This window comes from Camelina sativa, chromosome 7 (genome assembly GCF_000633955.1).
Source record: "Camelina sativa cultivar DH55 chromosome 7, Cs, whole genome shotgun sequence".
Classification (NCBI taxonomy): Eukaryota; Viridiplantae; Streptophyta; class Magnoliopsida; order Brassicales; family Brassicaceae; genus Camelina; species Camelina sativa.
This window is the reverse complement of record NC_025691.1, coordinates 430,348-445,448: the sequence shown is the minus strand read 5'-3', so window position 1 is coordinate 445,448 and position 15,101 is coordinate 430,348. Positions and strand designations below refer to the sequence as shown.

Sequence of the window (15,101 nt, the reverse complement as noted above, 5' to 3'; positions counted from 1 at the left end):
ACAAATCTTAACTTACCAATTAAATTGGTTTCAAAAATCCATTTTTAACATTTAGGGGCTGGCTGGCTAGCAAATTTACTAATTAACAGAAACCTGGAAATGTAGGTCGGTCACATCACAAGAACAAGAATCATGTCACTATGGGATATGATCTTCTTTCACATAGATCGCTTTTTTTACGAGTGGAAGAAGGAATAGAAAAGATTGGTCACTCGTTTACTTAATCGTCTGTACGTCTCTAACTAAGTCTCCACAAAAACATCGACAAAACGCATCAATTATTTTATTTATTTGGCATATTTGCCTTCACTTAAATCTTTCGACGAAAAGTGGGAAATAAGAAATATGAAACCTTTCTCTCTGTTTATGAGTTTTCTTGTGGCCATCGTTTTGGCAACAAGCTACAGTATTGATGCCTTTACCAGAAACGATTTTCCAGAGGATTTCCTATTTGGAGCAGCCACTTCTGCTTATCAGGTTCCACTCTGCTTCTATGTTCTTCATAAGTATTAAATGTGTTTTGTCTATCTATCATAAGATAGAGCATTTTTTTTTTGTGTATTTTTTATGTTGGGGAATTTAATTATGGAAATATTGGGAAGGAGCTGTTGATGAAGATGGAAGAACTCCTAGCGTCTAGGATACTTTCACCCACTCTCGTAAGCTTTTTTTTTTCTTTTAATTTCTTCCTTTTTAATATGTACGTATGATTACCTTCTTTGTTTGTTTGTTTTTGATTTTTGTCAACAAACATCACATTTTAGATAGTAGAGATAATGGAGACATAGCATGTGATGGTTATCACAAATATAAGGTCTGTCTTTCTTCTTTGCCGTTTACGTTTTAAAGAAGTTCTTGTAAAATCTTTGGCTCTGTATTTCTCAAATTCGATGAGTTATTGTGATTTTTTGCAGGACGATGTTAAGCTCATGGCAGATATGGGCTTAGAAGCATTCAGATTCTCTATCTCCTGGTCAAGACTTATACCTAGTTAATGCCTCTTCCTTGTTTCTTGGTTTGCAAGTAACTAACGAGATTGTTTCTGACCTCTTTAACCTTTTTTTTTTGTTGCTGCGTACTTTTCCAGATGGGAGAGGACCCATTAACCCAAAAGGTCTATTGTTTTACAAGAACTTCATCAAAGAACTAAGAAATCATGGTGAGCTTTTTTTGTCTACATACTTTATTTTCCTTCTGTCTTCATACTTGATCCCAACTAAAACCAATTCACTATATCTTCTAATAGAATATTTTTTGGCAAAACTACTTAACAGGAATTGAACCACATGTTACACTTTATCACTATGATCTTCCTCAGTCTCTTGAAGATGAGTACGGAGGATGGATCAACCGCAAAATCATGTAAAGTTTCACAGAAGATTTCTGATCTAACAAAGTCACTTTTGTTAAATTAAAAAAATTTGTTGTTTATTTGTAATATTGCAGAGAAGACTTCACTGCTTTTGCAGATGTTTGCTTCAGAGAGTTTGGGGAGGATGTGAAGCTATGGACTACAATCAACGAAGCTACAATATTCGCCATTTGTTCTTATGGCGAAGGAATCTCACCGCCTGGACGTTGTTCTCCTAACAAATACATCAATTGCTCTACTGGAAATTCTTCTACAGAACCATATATTGCAGGCCATAACATGTTGCTAGCTCATGCCTCCGCTTCCAAGTTGTATAAACTAAAGTACAAGGTATACATAGATATCTCTTCTTCGCTCTTAAAGCCTTAAACCCTAATTCTTCCGTATGAACATAGTTCATCATATGATGGTGCAGAGTAAGGAGAGAGGATCCGTAGGCTTTAGTATATTTGCATTCGGGTTATCTCCTGATACAAACTCCAAGGACGATGAAATCGTAACTCAAAGAGCTAAAGCTTTCCTCTTTGGTTGGTGTTAATTATATAAGCTTTCTTTGTTTTAGTAACTTGAGGACAAAATCTGACAGACTAGATTGATATATAATTCAGGATGTTGAAGCCTTTGGTATTTGGGGGCTATCCGGATGAAATGAAGAGAACCTTGGGGTCGAGGTTACCGGTTTTCTCAGAGGAAGAGTCGGAGCAAGTGAAAGGATCATCTGACTTTATTGGAATTATTCACTACATAACATACTACGTCACAAACCAACCGGCTCCTTCTATCTTTCCCAGCATGAACGAAGGCTTCTTTAAAGACATGGGCGTATATTTGATCCGTAAGCTTGGGTTTCTTTCATCATCAAAATCAGTAGATAAAGCTTCTCAACTCTTTTTAACTGTGATTACTCTTCTTTCTTTGGACAGCCATTGGGAACTTTTCATTTTCCGAGGTATATATATATATATATATATATATATATATAGTTATGCCAAAAACTCTTGTTTGATCTTCATGAAACTGGAGATTTTTTCCTTACTCAACTGCTTTTCTTGAAGTGGGAGGCTATTCCATGGGGTCTTCAAGGTGTTCTTGAGGATCTAAAGCAGAGCTATAACAATCCTCCGATCTACATTCTTGAAAATGGTAACACTTCATTCTGTTTTGTCTTCTTGCTCTGTTCTGTCTGTTTGAATGCACACCTTTTTGTTCTTAATTAAGATTCTTCTAATCACACCAGGTAAACCGATGAAACACGATTCAATGCTACAAGACACACCAAGAGTTGAATACATTCAAGCTTACATCGGTGTTGTGCTCAACGCCGTCAAGTATGATTCTCCTTCTTCATCTTTTAGTCCTTATATTAGCATTGAAGTGGTCAAATATCACAATATAATGTTAGTTTTAGTTGAAATATGACAAATCAACCTTTTTAACTGATCAGAAATGGATCGGACACGAGAGGTTACTTTGTATGGTCGATGGTTGACGTATATGAGTTAATGGCTGGATATAGAACCAGCTTCGGAATGTACTATGTGAATTTTAGTGATCCTGGTCGCAAGAGGTCTCCAAAGGTTTCTGCTTCTTGGTACACTGGTTTTCTCAATGGTACAATTGATGTTGCTTCTCAAGATAATATGATTCAGTTGCAGAGAAACCTCTCAGGCTTTTCTTCACTGTAATTAATGTAACTATTCTATGAGAAACAGTTCAGTGAGTTGGCAAATGGATTTTTTATAAGATCTGGATATGAAATGATAAGTAAAACAGAATATTCTGCGACTTGTAACGTATAAAGCTCATTTGGTGTAAAAATCAACTTAACTCTAGCATTTTTGTTCCCAAAAAATAAAGATAAATAAATCACTAGTACAATTAAAATCTATATATTCGGTCACACCAAGTAGAATTTGATTCTCTTGTTTTTTTGGGTGGAACTTAGAATGGTCCACTGTCTCGTGACTCTCGTCTTAACCAATTCTAACGCAAAGATGTACCATGGTCCATGAGGTCATACTCCACTCACTCTTCTTCTTTCAATATGGTACATACAATACAACTATCTTGGAAAAAAAAAACAAAATAATTCAAAATAATTTCCAAGTGTAAAATTTAGCTAAATTGGCATTTTGCTTCGTAAATTACAATTTATATTACCCATTTTAGCATGACCCAACCAAAAAAGAAGATATTTTGCTATATCTGTAGATAGGGTCACTCAATGGTCCAAGAAAAGGACTGAACCCCTTCAATTAAACTGAAGACAGACAGACTAAAAAGAAGAAAATAAAAATGAAACCTTTCTCTCTGTTTTTTAGTTTTCTTGTGGCCATAGTTTTGGCAACAAGCTACAGTATTGAAGCCTTCACCAGAAACGATTTTCCCGAGGATTTTCTCTTCGGAGCAGCCACTTCTGCTTATCAGGTTCCGACTCTGCAGCTACATCAATGGCAATTTGTCTTGTCTTTTTTCCTTTTTCATTGTTTTGTCTACAAATTGAGTTTTTTTATTTTATTTTTTATGTTGGGGAATTTGTGGAAATAGTGGGAAGGAGCTGCTGATGAAGAGGGAAGAACTCCTAGCGTCTGGGATACAACCTCCCACTGTTGTAATTGTTTAGATTAGTTTTTAAATTCTGAGTCCATTATTTGGCGTTTATATATATGAGCATAGGATCCCCTAATTGCAGATAATGGAAGTATTGGAGGAGATATAGCATGTGATGGGTATCACAAATACAAGGTTTCTCTTTTATATTCTTTGTTGTTTACTTGTCAAAGAAGTTATCAGCTCTGTTTTTCCAAATTCGACGTTTTTGTGACTTTTGCAGGAGGATGTTAAGCTGATGGCAGATATGGGCTTACAAGCATTCAGATTCTCTATCTCCTGGTCAAGACTTAACCTAGTTAATGCCTCTTCCTTGTTTCTTTGTTTGCAAGTAACTAACGAGATTGTTTCCGACCTCTTAAAACCCTTTTTTTTTTTGCTGCGTACTTTATCAGATGGAAGAAGACCCATTAACCCAAAAGGTCTATTGTTTTACAAGAACTTCATCAAAGAACTACGAAATCATGGTGAGGCTTTTTTACTTGATCCCCAACTAAAGCCAATTCAGTATAGCTTCTAGCTAAGATAATTTTTGACGAAACTATTAACAGGAATCGAGCCACACGTTACACTTTACCACTATGATCTTCCTCAGTCTCTTGAAGATGAGTACGGAGGATGGATCAACCGCAAAATCATGTAGAGTATCAAAGAAGACTCTGATCTAACAAAGTCACTTTTTAAATTTTAAAAAATATTGTTTATTTGTTATCTTGCAGAGAAGACTTCACTGCTTTTGCAGATGTTTGCTTCAGAGAATTTGGGGAGGATGTGAAGCTATGGACTACAATCAACGAAGCTACAATATTCGCCATTGCTTATTATGGCCAAGGAAGAAGGTTTGGACATTGTACTCCTCCTACCAATTGCTCTACCGGAAATTCTTGTATGGAGACATATATTGCAGGCCATAACATTTTGCTAGCTCATGCCTCCGCTTCCAATTTGTATACACTAAAGTACAAGGTATACATATTTTATTTTTCGCTCTTAAAATCCTCAACCCTTGTAAACATAGTTCATATGATGGTGCAGAGTAAGCAAAGAGGATCCATAGGCCTTAGTATGTTTGCATTGGGGTTATCTCCTTATACAAACTCCAAGGACAATGAAACCGCAACTCAAAGAGCTAAAGCTTTCCTCTTTGGCTAGTGTGAATTATATAAGCTTTCTTTTGTTTCAATAACTTGAGGACAAAATCTAAAAGACTAGATTGATATATAATTCAGGATGTTGAAGCCTTTGGTATTTGGGGACTATCCGGATGAAATGAAGAGAACCTTGGGGTTGAGGTTACCTGTTTTGTCAGAGGAAGAGTCGGAGCAAGTGAAAGGATCAGCTGACTTTATTGGAATTGTTCACTACATAACAGTCTACGTCACAAACCAACCCTCACCTTATATCTTTCCTAGCAGCACTAACGAAGCCTTCTTTGCAGACATTGGCGCATATATTATCTGTAAGCATAGTTTTATTTTCATCATCAGTCAATCGAACAATTCTTGGAAACTATTTTAGCTGATAAAACTACTTCTTTGGACAGCCACTGGGACTTCTTCACTATTTGATGCCACTCCATGGGGTCTTGAAGGTGTTCTTGAGTATTTAAAGAAGAGCTATAACAATCCTCCAATCTACATTCTTGAAAATGGTAACACTTCATTCTATTTTGTCTTCTTGCTCTGTTTTTGTCTTCTCGTGAAATCACACCTTTTTGTTCTTATAAACAGGTAGACTCATGAAACACGATTCTATGCTACAAGACACACCAAGAGTTGAATACATTCAAGCTTACATTGGTGCTGTGCTCAACGCCATCAAGTACTGTTATCCTTCTTTATCTTTTAGTTCATCATATTAGCATTGATTGTTTTAGTGGTCTGATGTCCCACTTTAATAATGGTTTACTTGTGACACACTGTTTCTGAAAATATCTTCTGACTGATCAGGAATGGATCAGACACGAGAGGTTACTTCGTATGGTCGATGTTGGATTTGTATGAGATAGAGGATGGATACAAGCTGAGCTTTGGAATGTACTATGTGAATTTCAGCGATCCTGGTCTCAAGAGGTCTCCAAAGCTCTCTGCTTCTTGGTACACTGGTTTTCTCAATGGTACAATTGATGTTGCTTCTCAAGATATTACTACTCAGTTGCAAAGCAACTTCTCTGGTTATTCGTCTCTGTAATGTTATGATTTGGTTTAATTTTATCCATTATAAGGAAAAAAACCCAGTGAATTTTCAAATGGTGTATCTTGTGAATCTGGATTTTATAATTAGTTAAACAAATAAAACACTTGAACACAGTCACCAAGAACAAAGCTCTATTGCTCCAAAATTTAACGTTACCCACCCAAAATGAATATTTTGCGCCTATAATATTAAAAGCGCATCTGGTGTAGTGGTATCATAGTACCCTCCCACGGTACTGACCAGGGTTCGATTCCCTGGATGCGCATTCTGCAAGTTTTGTTTTACAATTTTTGTTGTTTTTGGATAAATAATATACAATTCTTTTATATGAATGTTTGAATTCTAGCAATATACTTAGGGTCTACATTTAAAGGCTAATTCTCTAGCACTTTTGTTTGAGTTTAGTTATATGGAATTTTATCCTTTCGGTTTGGATACTAAAATGCAAATATGTCACTAGGAAACCTCCTACTGTATTTTATTTTTTCATCATAGTTTTAGGTAACGTACGTACTCAAATCTTCCCAGTTTGTTGGGGGAAGACACAATTGGATGAGGCTTGAATAAGTTTTGGTTAGCGATCAAAAGGTTTTTACAAATTATAAGACACCATTGATTATTATTATACAAACAAACTATACATTACACCATCGTAGCACCAAATCTCACTACTGAAGTAGCAGAGAGATTACATAAAAGGGACAAAAGAGAATAAAAGTTTTCTAGAAAACAGAAGGCGGTTTCAGGCAGTTGTGATACTCCAGCTGAGTCATTTCCCCGCCGTTCACCGGATCAAACTGGCATCTGTAGAAGCTGTTTGAAAACAACAAAGAACCCAAGTCCGGTCAAATCAAATATGCAATACACACAGACCAAATAATAAGGAATTCAAGATTCCTCTAAACTCAATTGCATTTACAAGCATTTTTTGCTCACCTCCCATCCATGCCAAGAATAACAACTGTGTTCTTCTGATGACCAAAGGCGGCTATGTACTGAGTCCCTTCAACCAACCGGAACTGAGCCACCGACCACTCCGAGCTGAAATACTTTGGCAACACTCCTAATCGAGCAAAAGAGTCATGGTTACTCAACCAATGTGCTGCCAACAGCTAAGTAATGAAAGCAACAGACTTTGGGTTTGCAGTATTTACCTTTGAATAATGAAAGAGACGAAGATGGGGATGAATTAGAGCGAGTAAGTTCAGATGCAACACGTGATGTCTCTTTCACTTGAGCTCCAGAATTGACTTTGAGACCGAAAACATGGACGGTTCCTTTGTCACTTGAGACAGCTAACCACTCCGCATTTGAAGAGAAGGCCAAACTATAGATCTCCGCTCTATCTGCACCTCTTCTAACCTGTACAGTCACATCATCATGTTCGCATTATTGTTCCATGGACTCCAAAATCATATGGCATTGTTATAAGGATCACAAACAGAATTGAGATTTCCAAAAAATAAGAATCACAAAATCTCTCATAGCTTATACATGATGAGTGATTCCAACATCCTGAATCCTGATAAAGATGATAAGACAAATGCATAAAGAATTTTTTTTCTAAGGCTCCAATGAAAGGATATAAGATTCTGTGAAGCATAAGGAACAAGATCAGCCGCAACATAAAACACCACATGTTTTGTAATAACTATTGCTTGCTGAAGGGTTTATCAAGAACCTAGTAATGTTTTGATACTATAAACAGGTTCATCTCACTAAGAGAAAGATGCCTCCTTTTCAACATGTTTCACCCTCAGCAATCTATCAAGAGTAGTGTACCATCTAAAGTTGGGACTTGAGGTTATAAACGAAAGAAATCCACAGAGAAGAAACAGCTAAACCGACTGTAGAAAAGCTTAAAACTATCGGCCTCTGTCATAATAAACACAAATCCAACAATAGCAAGTAAACCAACTCGAAGCAGTCACCCTAGTGCATATAAATGAACTTCTCTGCATCTTTCAGCTAATAATAGAAACTATGAAATGAGATCATCAAAATCCAGTCCTACCCAACTTTGCATACTTCATAATCAGAATCAGAAACCACCAGTCAGTGACTAAACCAGCAACAGATTTGGCAAGATTCTTACACATGCCACAGAAGCAAACCAAATAAAGAAAGGATTTTTGATGAATGAAAAGGGTACCTCTTGCCGCAAGGTGCCATCAACGGTATTGAACACCCGAACCAGAGTACCCTTGGAGCTAGCTGTGGCCAACAAATGTCCATCCTGAGTGAGAGCGAAGCAAGCTATTCTGGAATCGTGAGCCATGATGAACTTGGTGCGTTTAGAAGCATAATGCTCGATCCGAACTTGACCTTTCTGCAAACCTGGACAGACCAAAACCATAGAACCAATACCCTGAGAGACAGCACACAAGCCCTTAGGATTTGCAATGGTCTCAATCTGATGCATCAGCTTAAGGTCAGAGAAGTTGTAAACAAAAATCTTCTGCTCCAGAACGACAATAATACGATCCCTCCTGAGCCGGACGGATCGAACATCGGACCTGAAAGAGAGTTCTCCGATACATCGTCCCTGGTGATCGTCCCAAATCATGACCTTGTTAGGAGGATACTGAGGATCAGTTCCACCACCTACGAGTGCTAAGATATTGCATCTGAAAAGCATCTCGACGACGGCAACACCACCGCCACGATCGAAATCACGGCGGAAAATCTCGCGAAAGGGATCGCAGTTAAGGATCCGGAAGCCACGATCGGTGCCAACAGCGAAGCAAGCATGGTCCTGGTTAAAGGAGAGGTGAAGCACGGACGGAGGAGGAGTCACCGGTAAATTGGGCGTAGGGGGAGAGATAGGAGGAAGAGTAACGCCGTGGTTGGGATTGGGAATCGGATCAGAGTTAAGATTAGGGTCGTCGTCGGAGGAGGAGTTGAGGGTCATGGAGGAGAAGGAATCGAGAGACTCGGTGTCGTCTCCACGATCGCGGTGAGAGGGAAGAGTAGAATCGGAAGATGTGGAATCGGGGTTAGGGTTGGGATTGGGCCAGGAGGAGGAGACGGTGGCCATGGAAGACGGAATTAGAAAGGAATCGTAAGAGGAAGAAGAAACGTGAAGAAGGAAGAAGAAGAAGACTTGTTGGTGCTTTGCTTGTTGCCGTCGTATCTTTCTTTCCTTGAGGCGGCCACTCCGACTTCTTTATTTAACCAACAAACAAAAATTGGATTAAATCCAAAATCCAAATTTTTACGGGAAAATTTTCTAACTGAATCTTTTACAGTTCATTAATTTTATTTTTGAATAACACCAAATTATTAGATTCTTTTTTGTTTAACGACCCAAAAAAAAAAAATTCGACTCATGAATTGGCCATTTTCTATAAATTATACTATTCACATTCCAAAATGTTATGTTATATTTAAATTTGGAAAAATTACAAATAAAATAAAAACTGTATCATAGATTATGATGCTCTCTCAAATTTGTTATCAGGATAATTACTTGTTACACATAATTCTCCCAATCGTATGCCAATATTTTCAACAAGTTCAAAAATTAGAATAATGCAACAATTTTTATGATTCTTCTGTTAAAGACAAATAAAAAAGACAGCATTATATTGTTTGAAAATTTCAAACAGAGGGTGACTGAAAAAAAAAAGAAGAATAAAATAAAAACACAAGCAGGGGGACCGGACGTGATCATTAGTTAAAAAGTCTACAAATCTCTTCACCGACGACTTAGCTCAGAGACGTTGACCGTTAAGCTAAAATCTGTAAGGGCTCGTCGGTGGATATAGTCCCCCCGGTTGTGTCTGCGGCGGACATGATAAGCCAGGAAATATAGATGTATACATTGTCGGTGGACTTTCCGGTATGTAACTCATCTGATATCCATGAGGCTGATACAATCCGGGGAAGAAAGCCGGCGGAAGAATCTCCGGCTGAGCCTGTGGTGGATAAAACGGTGGCTGAGACTGAGACTGACAAGGAACGTGATCGTAGCTAAACGATCCCACGCTTGGAAGCAACTGACTCAATACGGGTCTGTTCAAAACAGGCTGGTGTGTCGCTGCAGGACGCACCGGCTCGGGAGCTAGGTATCGTGAGCAGCCACCACCGCTAGTAATCGCCACCTGATCGGTGAACGAATAAGTGAAACTAATATCGCCTTTGGATTTTCCGATTTGATATGTGACGTATCTTTCACCGGTCTTATCGTTTCCAAGATGATCCAAAAGCTCTTTCACAGGAACGTGAACCTCGCCGATGTCTTTCTCTCCGCTTCCACGTTGCTCTCGCTTGATCTTGAAAGTGATCACAAGGCGGTTAGCCTCAGCTAAGGTTTGGTCAATGGGGAATTTCATGAAATCATTGCTCCATTTGGGGGTTGTTCCACTGTTTCTTGCCACTTGTGTCCGCTGCTCACGGTGGTCGGAGCATTTGGGATCGCCAGATAACTTCACGGCCACGAAAACATCCATCTTCGAGACTTTCTTAAGCCCTTTTGCTGACATCACCTTTATCTGTAGAGATTTCGTCTCCATTTCAAAATTATTACTACTAAAGATAAAAATGCAAAAGCTTTTGTTTCTCTCTACACATATAGAAATTGCAGAGAAGACTTAAGAGAAAGTCAATGACAACAACTATCTACAGAGGACCTTTTCATGATTCCATCCACTGTTCTGTTTTTAATGTCTATTTGACATTATGGTTTTAATATACCTGTAAGAGTAAATTAATATTACCATGAAAGAAGGAGTCTGTGCTTGATGAACAGCCAAAGGCATATTACAACTCAGTCAGCGGAAAATAGACAAGAAAAGATAGTAAATCCATTGCAAAATTCAAACTGAAAACGATCAAACAAAGTTTGACACATCAACATACAGAAATCTTCAAGAACCCTTTTTTGCTTATTCTTCTTCTTCTCGGCTGCAAACTTTGGAGATAGGAGGAGAATACTCAGATTAGTGATGAGTAGGAGTCCCATCCCCGGTATCTTCGCCTTTCCTTGAAGCTGCTCTTAGTTTACGTTGTTCCTCTTTGTATATCCTGTTTCTTCGTTGGAACTACAACAAATACACAAATAAGCCATCCTCCCTTATCAGTCCATCTACCATAAGCCTTATACTAACCAAAGAACCAAGAATCTATACCAGCAACCCTATACATTCAGTTTCATTGGCTTCTCTAACACGTCCATGATGTCAATACAGAGAGAACATCTGCGTCAAAGTAGGACAAATGGTTCCATTTGAAGGATCAAACAGGAACAAGAGCTGAAGAGTAAGCCTCAACTTCCAAACTTAACAGCTAAATTCCAAACTTAACAGCTAAATAGTTCATGGGGTAAGATAAGGGCATGAAACTAAATTTCAAACAAGGGAAGCAGCGGTGTTAATCTCTACGAGCAACCTAGTAGTGAAAGCATCCACATTTATACTTGAGAGAGAAATGCAATTCATGAAACCACAAGACTTTTTTTTTTTTTAGTTGCAAGCAAAAGAAAGCTTATATATTTATACATCTAATAAGGCAAACGAAACAACTAGTTTTAGAGGGATTGTTCCAACTGGTGATCCAGAAACAATCATCAGATTGATTGATCTAGGGTTTCGTAAAGACTGATCAAAAGCGTGAAATTGAAGACTACTGAAACACAGAGAACGGATTGAAAGAACCCTAAAAAAAAAAGGGAAAGAGGCGAAAGATAGATAGATAGATACCTCTTTGGAATGGTGAAGACACTCGAGGTAGTCTTCACGAAGAAGAGTACAATCTTTGGGCTCTCTGCAATGAGACATACATTCACTGAAGTCCATCCAGAAATCGTAACATCTCCCTTTGTTCCCCGTTATCCCCCACCCCGACGCCATTTTTGCCTTCTTCTTCTCTGCTATTCCCAAACTAAACTTGGTTGGGACGAGAGATCTCAGGACTTCTTCTTCTTCTTCGCCTGATTGATTGATTTTCTTCGAAGGATCCGAATCATTCGGGTGTTTATCCAATTACAACCCGATTTGATCCTATAATGGGCCTTTAAATTATGGGCTTTAACATAAGCACTTGATGGCCCCAACTAAATTTCATCTGAGAACCGTTTTTTTTTCCCTTAATACCAAAAACCAATTAGGCTTTAGTTGTTGCAACAAAAAACAATTTTTCCTAAAATAATAAGCAACTAGGTAACAACCGGAATAAATCGAAGAAATTTATTATCTGGAACAAATATCTGTTTGTGAATATGTAATTAAAGTTTTTTATTTATTTAAAAACTGCTCACTCATAAAATTTTTGAATGTGTAAGAGATTTTATAGTAGAGAAAATATTGATAAAATGTTACTATTTATTGCAACATGTCTTTTGTATGGTTTAAAAATCAAATTCATATCTTCTTATGTTTTATTTTGTAATCATAACAATTTTGCATATTTCTTATCTAACCATAATAACATATACTAAATTACTCGGTAGTTTAATTATTTAATTTTATTATATGTTAGTAACAAACAGATTCTATACTAAATTTTCTGAAGATAATCTAATTTATTGATTTAAGTTTTTTGATTAAGCTATTAAATCTTTTGAGTTAGTTAGTTTGTTAATATTTTCTATAAATGACCGATTGTTACCAAAAAAACATTATGAAAAAATTGATGAAATTCCAAAATCAGTGTATTCGTATAAGAATATATTTCACCTATGAAATATGTGAACGTGGTAAAAAAAATATTTACAAAATGTTACAATTTATGGCAATATATAATTTGTGTGTTTTAAAAATCAAATTTCTATTTATTGTTTATCGATTAACTATAACAATTTTGTATAATCTAATAGTCACTCATTTTAAATATATTATGATTTTTTTAGGTACTAAGCTTATTTATAATGATAAGGGTTATTGTCTCATTCCTTTTTAATAGCACATAGATGAATTTACAATTAGAACGTATATTCCTATTCGGTTATCAATATTTCTATTTTTTAATGAAATTGATACTAAATGTTGAGAATAATTAGTTTACATACTTAGATATATAAATAATCACACATAATGATATCCCCTAATTTGTTGACATTTTTTATATTTATTTATGAATATATATAAATCTAGATTTATTGGGAATTAAGTTTCTTTTAATAATTGGAGATAATTCATGGGTAATATACTTATTTCTATAATCAATTATAATAACTATTGAAAGATTGTTATTTAATTTATTATGGTAATAATACTAAGATAAAAATAACATTTTGTTTTTATATGATTATGTTAATAAGTTATATGTTTAATAAGTTATATGTTCTTTATTTCTATTAACTTTATATTAATTGATATGTTTTTATAGCCATTTTAGAATCTTTACTTATATTGATTTTAAGAAATCAATATAACTTTGACTTGTATATTTGTAAGTAAATTTTAGTAAAATTTTGCCTTAAAATAGTATGTAATTATTTAATTAGTTCTAATATGTGATATTTAACTTTTTGTGAGAAATGATGACATCTATAATTATTATTCAGTTAATTGTTTTTAAAAAAAATATAATGGCATGCTAATGTAATTAAGTAGAAAATTTCAGGGTATTTTGCGAAAATGTGCACAGAGCTATCTGGCGGCGATACATCAACTTTTTCAAAAATTTGTTTTTCTATTAATATATAGGAGATTTTTTGTCAAAACTCCAATAACACTTGGATATAATTCTTTACAAAACTAAGGTTAGTTTTATAAATGAATTTTCTTTTAATAGTAGGGATCAACAAAACTTCTATAATGTAATACTCGGTAAATAAATAAATTTCTACAATATATATATATTTTTTGTTAGAGTTCATTTCTTATCTTTTTACTATATCAAAAACTTTTAATATTCCTTTCAAAACATAATAATTGTTAGTTGCCTTGTAACTTATTCTAGAAAAATATTAGTTAATAGATATTAGTTCATTTCTTATATTTTTATTATATCAAAAACTTTTAGTATTCCCATCAAAACATAATAATTGTTATTTTTCTTGTAACTTATTCTAGAAAAATATTAGTTAATATTTTATTGATAAATTAAAGAGAAATACCCTAAAATAACACTAAAACAAATTTTATGGACAATTATAGCATATATTCCATAAAGTTCCAAAAATGACAATATTTAGCAATTAAAATATTTAAAATTAATTTTTAGAATTTTTTTTTAGGTTTGAGTTCTCAATTTCATATTTAGGGTATAGTTTTGAGGGGTATGATTTAGTATTTTGAATTTAGGGTTTTATTTTGAAAGATGAATTTTGAAATATAGCGCTATTTTTGGAATTTTTGAAATGATGTGCTAAATTTGAAAACAAAAACTTATTTTAATGCTATTTTTGAGAATCTCCCTAAATTAAAACCTCTATAACTTTATAGATTTTCATGGTCTCAACATTATACATTTAAAGAGAGTTTACTGTAGTTTTAAAGTATTTTAGCAAATTTTCAAAGAAAAACCAAAATTCATATTCTTGGATTTCTCACTCAAAAAAAAAACCACCAACCACAAATTATTTTTATTGGTTTCTTATTTGTTTTTGCAAAAAAAAAATATAATCCATCAATGTAAAACTAAAAATCTAAAAGTAAATAAATTAGCATTCAAGCTTTCAAAGAAACTAAAATCTACACCAAAATCAAAATTAAAAAAAATATATATCCAAAAACTATAAAAAAATACAAACAACCATGGCCTAAGTTGTCAACTTATCATTAGTGTCAAAATTATGAAGGTAGAATTGTACGTTTTCCTTAACATTAAAGCAGAGGAATTGTTGTTACTTTGTTAGTAGACAGGCTTGTACATTTTTCCTAAATACTTGACTGGTTTTGATATAAACATACAATTATTAATATATATATCAGTATGAATTCCCGTAGTTACTTTTATCATTAATGTCTAAATATCAAGT

At 35.0% G+C, this 15,101-nt stretch overlaps 4 protein-coding genes, 1 non-coding gene and 1 pseudogene across 7 annotated transcripts; 3 read left to right on the top strand and 3 right to left on the bottom strand.

Annotated features, from left to right (window-relative positions):
• On the top strand, nucleotides 765–3,118 carry LOC104699610 (beta-glucosidase 10-like). 3 transcript variants are annotated; one of them, XM_019227289.1, is made up of 11 exons: nucleotides 765–814; nucleotides 915–990; nucleotides 1,088–1,159; nucleotides 1,275–1,362; nucleotides 1,447–1,702; nucleotides 1,788–1,903; nucleotides 1,981–2,207; nucleotides 2,296–2,321; nucleotides 2,428–2,515; nucleotides 2,610–2,700; nucleotides 2,817–3,117. In XM_019227289.1, exons 2-11 carry the CDS (start codon nucleotides 930–932, stop codon nucleotides 3,055–3,057), a joined length of 1,266 nt encoding a protein of 421 aa, XP_019082834.1. In that variant the 5' UTR covers nucleotides 765–814; nucleotides 915–929; the 3' UTR covers nucleotides 3,058–3,117. The 3 variants fall into 3 exon arrangements, with proteins under 3 accessions (XP_019082834.1, XP_019082837.1, XP_019082835.1); XM_019227292.1 differs by lacking the exon at nucleotides 2,296–2,321 and having other exon boundaries at nucleotides 1,981–2,273; nucleotides 2,456–2,515; nucleotides 2,817–3,118; XM_019227290.1 differs by lacking the exon at nucleotides 2,296–2,321 and having other exon boundaries at nucleotides 1,981–2,239; nucleotides 2,434–2,515.
• Nucleotides 3,641–6,279, top strand: LOC104699611 (annotated as a pseudogene).
• On the top strand, nucleotides 6,373–6,443 carry TRNAG-CCC. The gene has a single exon. It is a non-coding gene; the product is annotated as a tRNA-Gly (tRNA).
• On the bottom strand, nucleotides 6,732–9,344 carry LOC104699609 (autophagy-related protein 18a). Its single transcript, XM_010414948.2, has 4 exons — nucleotides 8,331–9,344; nucleotides 7,333–7,540; nucleotides 7,115–7,241; nucleotides 6,732–6,991 (listed from the first exon to the last, which is right to left on the bottom strand). Exons 1-4 carry the CDS (start codon nucleotides 9,213–9,215, stop codon nucleotides 6,901–6,903), a joined length of 1,311 nt encoding a protein of 436 aa, XP_010413250.1. The 5' UTR covers nucleotides 9,216–9,344; the 3' UTR covers nucleotides 6,732–6,900.
• On the bottom strand, nucleotides 9,644–10,787 carry LOC104699608 (protein SRC2 homolog). The gene has a single exon (XM_010414947.2). It carries the CDS (start codon nucleotides 10,690–10,692, stop codon nucleotides 9,913–9,915), a length of 780 nt encoding a protein of 259 aa, XP_010413249.1. The 5' UTR covers nucleotides 10,693–10,787; the 3' UTR covers nucleotides 9,644–9,912.
• On the bottom strand, nucleotides 10,899–12,110 carry LOC104699607 (NADH dehydrogenase [ubiquinone] iron-sulfur protein 5-B-like). The gene is made up of 2 exons (XM_010414945.1): nucleotides 11,878–12,110; nucleotides 10,899–11,220 (listed from the first exon to the last, which is right to left on the bottom strand). Exons 1-2 carry the CDS (start codon nucleotides 12,025–12,027, stop codon nucleotides 11,119–11,121), a joined length of 252 nt encoding a protein of 83 aa, XP_010413247.1. The 5' UTR covers nucleotides 12,028–12,110; the 3' UTR covers nucleotides 10,899–11,118.